General features: G+C 39.2%; 1 protein-coding gene across 2 annotated transcripts in view; it reads left to right on the top strand.

Moving 5' to 3' along the window:
* The first annotated feature begins 960 nt into the window (after positions 1–960).
* trip10b (thyroid hormone receptor interactor 10b) overlaps positions 961–3,720 on the top strand; it is a 24,913-nt gene continuing 22,153 nt past the window's right edge. For both annotated transcript variants that reach the window (XM_037543182.1, XM_037543183.1), the window contains exon 1: positions 961–1,170. In XM_037543182.1, coding sequence (XP_037399079.1) covers positions 1,147–1,170 — 24 coding nt within the window. In that variant the 5' untranslated portion in view covers positions 961–1,146. The remainder of the gene's footprint in view (positions 1,171–3,720) is intronic.

The following is a 3,720-nucleotide window of genomic DNA, read 5'->3' on the forward strand; positions in this document are numbered from 1 at the left end:
GCCCTGTGAATAGAGCTTGTGGGACAGCTTGGGTTCTATGAGCTTCAGTACTTTTGGAAGTCCCTCTGGTATAGTACCAAACACTTGCGGTTCTCCTCAGTAACCCCGACCTGATCACTCGTCACCACTGAAAATCCCACCAATAAAGTGCTGATAATCTCTCTGTGAAAGTATCACATACGGTAGTGTTGTTAGCTTGTACATAACCTCAGTAATAAGCAGTAATAACGTGCTAAAAGTTTTCATTGTGGGGTCTGAGTGTACAAGTGCCCCCCTGATTGGCGTGTGGTTAATAACTGTATTTTATATCGTCTGGATTACAAGGTGCGGCTCAGCCTCGCCCTGTGAATAGAGCTTGTGGGACAGCTTGGGTTCTATGAGCTTCAGTACTTTTGGAAGTCCCTCTGGTATAGTACCAAACACTTGCGGTTCTCCTCAGTAACTCCGACCTGATCACTCGTCACCACTGAAAATCCCACCAATAAAGTGCTGATAATCTCTCTGTGAAAGTATCACATACGGTAGTGTTGTTAGCTTGTACATAACCTCAGTAATAAGCAGTAATAACGTGCTAAAAGTTTTCATTGTTTTAAAAAAAACAGGCTCATGCAAAATTCTGAACACTACGTTTAGTTTGTCTGAACCATGTTTACACCATGGTCTTTGGTAGGAGTGATTGCAATGTACTGTAAATCAAACTGAGATTTATTCACATTCGTGTTGTCATTATTTTCCTTTTAGCACCCCCGCGAAGGTGTTGCATGGATCTGATGTTGTGAAAAGCATCATTATATATTTAAGTAGCATTACTTCTTATTTCGGTAATTGTATAAACTTCAGCCATGAAAAAGTGGAAGGCTTCTAAGTGTACAAGTATACTTCAGTGGTTCCTTTAAGACACACACACACACCGGGGGAGTTGAGGGAATCCCGCCCTTCTCAAAGTGTCAAACACAGAAAACTGAAGAGCGCTGAAATCCAAAGCAGTAAAGCCCAAAGGACTAAAGGACCGAAGGACTTTAAGCCCGAGAAGCAAGGACATGCTATAAAAGCCTGTTACAGGCTCCATAAAAGAATTTGTAGGATTTGTCTTTGCGGGACAAAGTTTTCTAGATAAGCTGGTTTTTCTTGAGCAATCCTGAGGACATGGATTGGGGCACAGCTCTCTGGGTAAGTTTCTTCACTTTCCCTTAAGTTTCACATTTTTCTTCACTGATTTGAGCACAAAAGCTGCTCACTTCGCTGGTGACCTCAGGTTTGATGGCAGTCAGGAGTGAATGGGATTGTGAGATTGTGCTGTTCAGGTTTAATGCAGGTGGATTCATAAACAGGTGCAGCCATGAAGCTCTTTTTAAAGGTCGGCTGTTCTTGTTTGTTTCCTTTTCGCTTTCTTTTCAGTCTCAACAGTCCTTGCTAACATGTTCAAACTTTACACGTAAACAAATCCAATAATTTAACATTTAAAGTAAGCAAAATTTACAAAATTCAATAAAAAAAAAACTAAGGTCACAAATTTAGAAGAAAAGAGAATTCACTTATTGAGCCTTCACTGAAAGCAAAATTCACAACAAATTTTCACAAAAAGAAAAAATTTTGCTTTCCAAGAAAATGATTATTGTTATTTTTTTTTTTTTACTTTTTAAAACAAATAAAATCCACAGCTTTATTTTGTGCAGGTAGCTTTACATTGTTGGTGTAATGGCATTCCAGCAGTGTTTCCAGATCCACATTCCTGACATGAATTTGAACTTGCACCTCTCAAATGTCACAAAAATTCAGCTCTGAGAAGAAGACACAGCTAATCCTGTTTTTGTTTATGATAGAATATGTCCATGTTTACTTTTCGTTCCATCCTGACATGCTTTGTGTTTTAATTGAACTAAGTGTGCAGGTTGGTTAGTGTAGTGGTTAACGCTTTTGCCTTCTACACTGTAGACTGGGGTTCAATCCCCACCTGGGTAAACACCCTACACTATACCAATAAGAGTCCTTGGGCAAGACTCCTAACACTGCCTTGGCCTCCCTGTGTAAAATGATCAAGTTGTAAGTCGCTCTGCATAAAAGCACCAGCCAAATGCTGTAAATGTAAATGTAATTTTAAGCCCACATTCTTTGACACTATTCATATTAAAAGGCAGGGGCGGGGCTCTGACAGCAGCGGGGGCAGGACAGGTCTGACAGGTTTATAAGGGCCTGGAAGAGGCTCAGAGAAAAAGGCTTAGTGCCATCAGTGAAACTCATTTAATGTCCATCATAGCAGAGACTAGCCAGCATGGAATCACGTTAAGTATGAGGAAAAGAGAGAGAGAATTTCCTGCTGATCTGGATTCCTATGGCTCAACAGGTGTAGCTTACTAGCAGAAACTCTTCCGTTCCCTGAGCATTTGCAGATTTATTTATTTAATTTATTTTATTATATGTATTTTACCTTATTATCCTCTGGAACTTGAGACCTAGTACTGCACTTTTGCTAGATTATTTAAATGTAACTAAAGTATTACATTATTATTGTTTTTGTTAGTTAATAAAGTACATAATGACACAATTTAAACACATTTGAATTCACTGCTCAAACCTGTCGAATGCAAAAATGACTAAACTGTGTCAAAAATGGACGCGTGTCTATTGGGTGTGTCCAATGGATGGATGTCCAAGACCACATGGAAAAAGAACTTTGGAAGTTATTGTGCAAGTTCGGATCATTATAAAACATCCCCTTTTCTACGCACAAACACAAATAAAGTGTAGAAGTTGCACTTTACACCAATTTCACGTGTTTCAAAATCAGATTCATCTCAATTCGCAGAAAATGAGAGCATGCTTTTGTAATTGCTGGCAATGGCTGTGATTTCTAGCTGTTTACATGTTTAGAAACGTGTTTCACATTTTCAAGTCGACTATTCTCTGTAATATAGTTACAAAACGTGTCACATTCATGCTTTCCAGATTTCAAATAATTATGCACGCCATGTAGACTTTTTAAATAAAAATTCCACCTTCAGTTATTTTGTCATCACCATCACACCAAAATCTTTCGAGATCAAAGCAATTTGTTTATGCGGTTACCTTTGAAGTGTAAATCAATGGGATATGTACACGTGGTTGCAGGAAAAGTAAGAGAAATTAATAAATGTTTATATATATATATATAGAGAGAGAGATTTTTAATAATATGTATTACTTTAACTTGGGTGTTATTCGGTGGGGCTATGGCCATCTAGATTGGCTGAGGGATGCACTGCGTTCGTAGTAGAAGAGATAATTCTGTGCTGTGCTGTGGGGTAGTTAGAGGGGTGTTAATGCCGACCTCCAGGCAGGTGGACGTTTATGGTTAGAAGTGAACTTGTAGATTCTTTTTCACGGCATTTGCTGGTGGCTCAGAGAAACAAGAGTTAAAATATCAAACTGCTCTCAGCTAATCCCGGACCTCATCTCCATTCTTAAAGAACCTCGACTTATCAAACCAATCAGGAACCCATTGATCCAGATTTAGTTTCAGAAAGGAGTCAGATTTCAGCCAGTGGAGGCTGCGTGAGGATGTGGGTGTGAATGTCTTAGTTAGTCTGACACCTCACAACTAGCTGGGGAACCAATAGTTGACTGACTCGCCCAACAGGATTAGATGTGTGTATTTAAAAGCTTTAGGCATCACACACAAACAGGGCTCTTATTGTCTTCTGTAACACTATCTACACCTAATCCTGACTCGAACTTCAACCT

This window comes from Pygocentrus nattereri, chromosome 12, assembly GCF_015220715.1.
Source record: "Pygocentrus nattereri isolate fPygNat1 chromosome 12, fPygNat1.pri, whole genome shotgun sequence".
Lineage (NCBI taxonomy): Eukaryota > Metazoa > Chordata > Actinopteri > Characiformes > Serrasalmidae > Pygocentrus > Pygocentrus nattereri.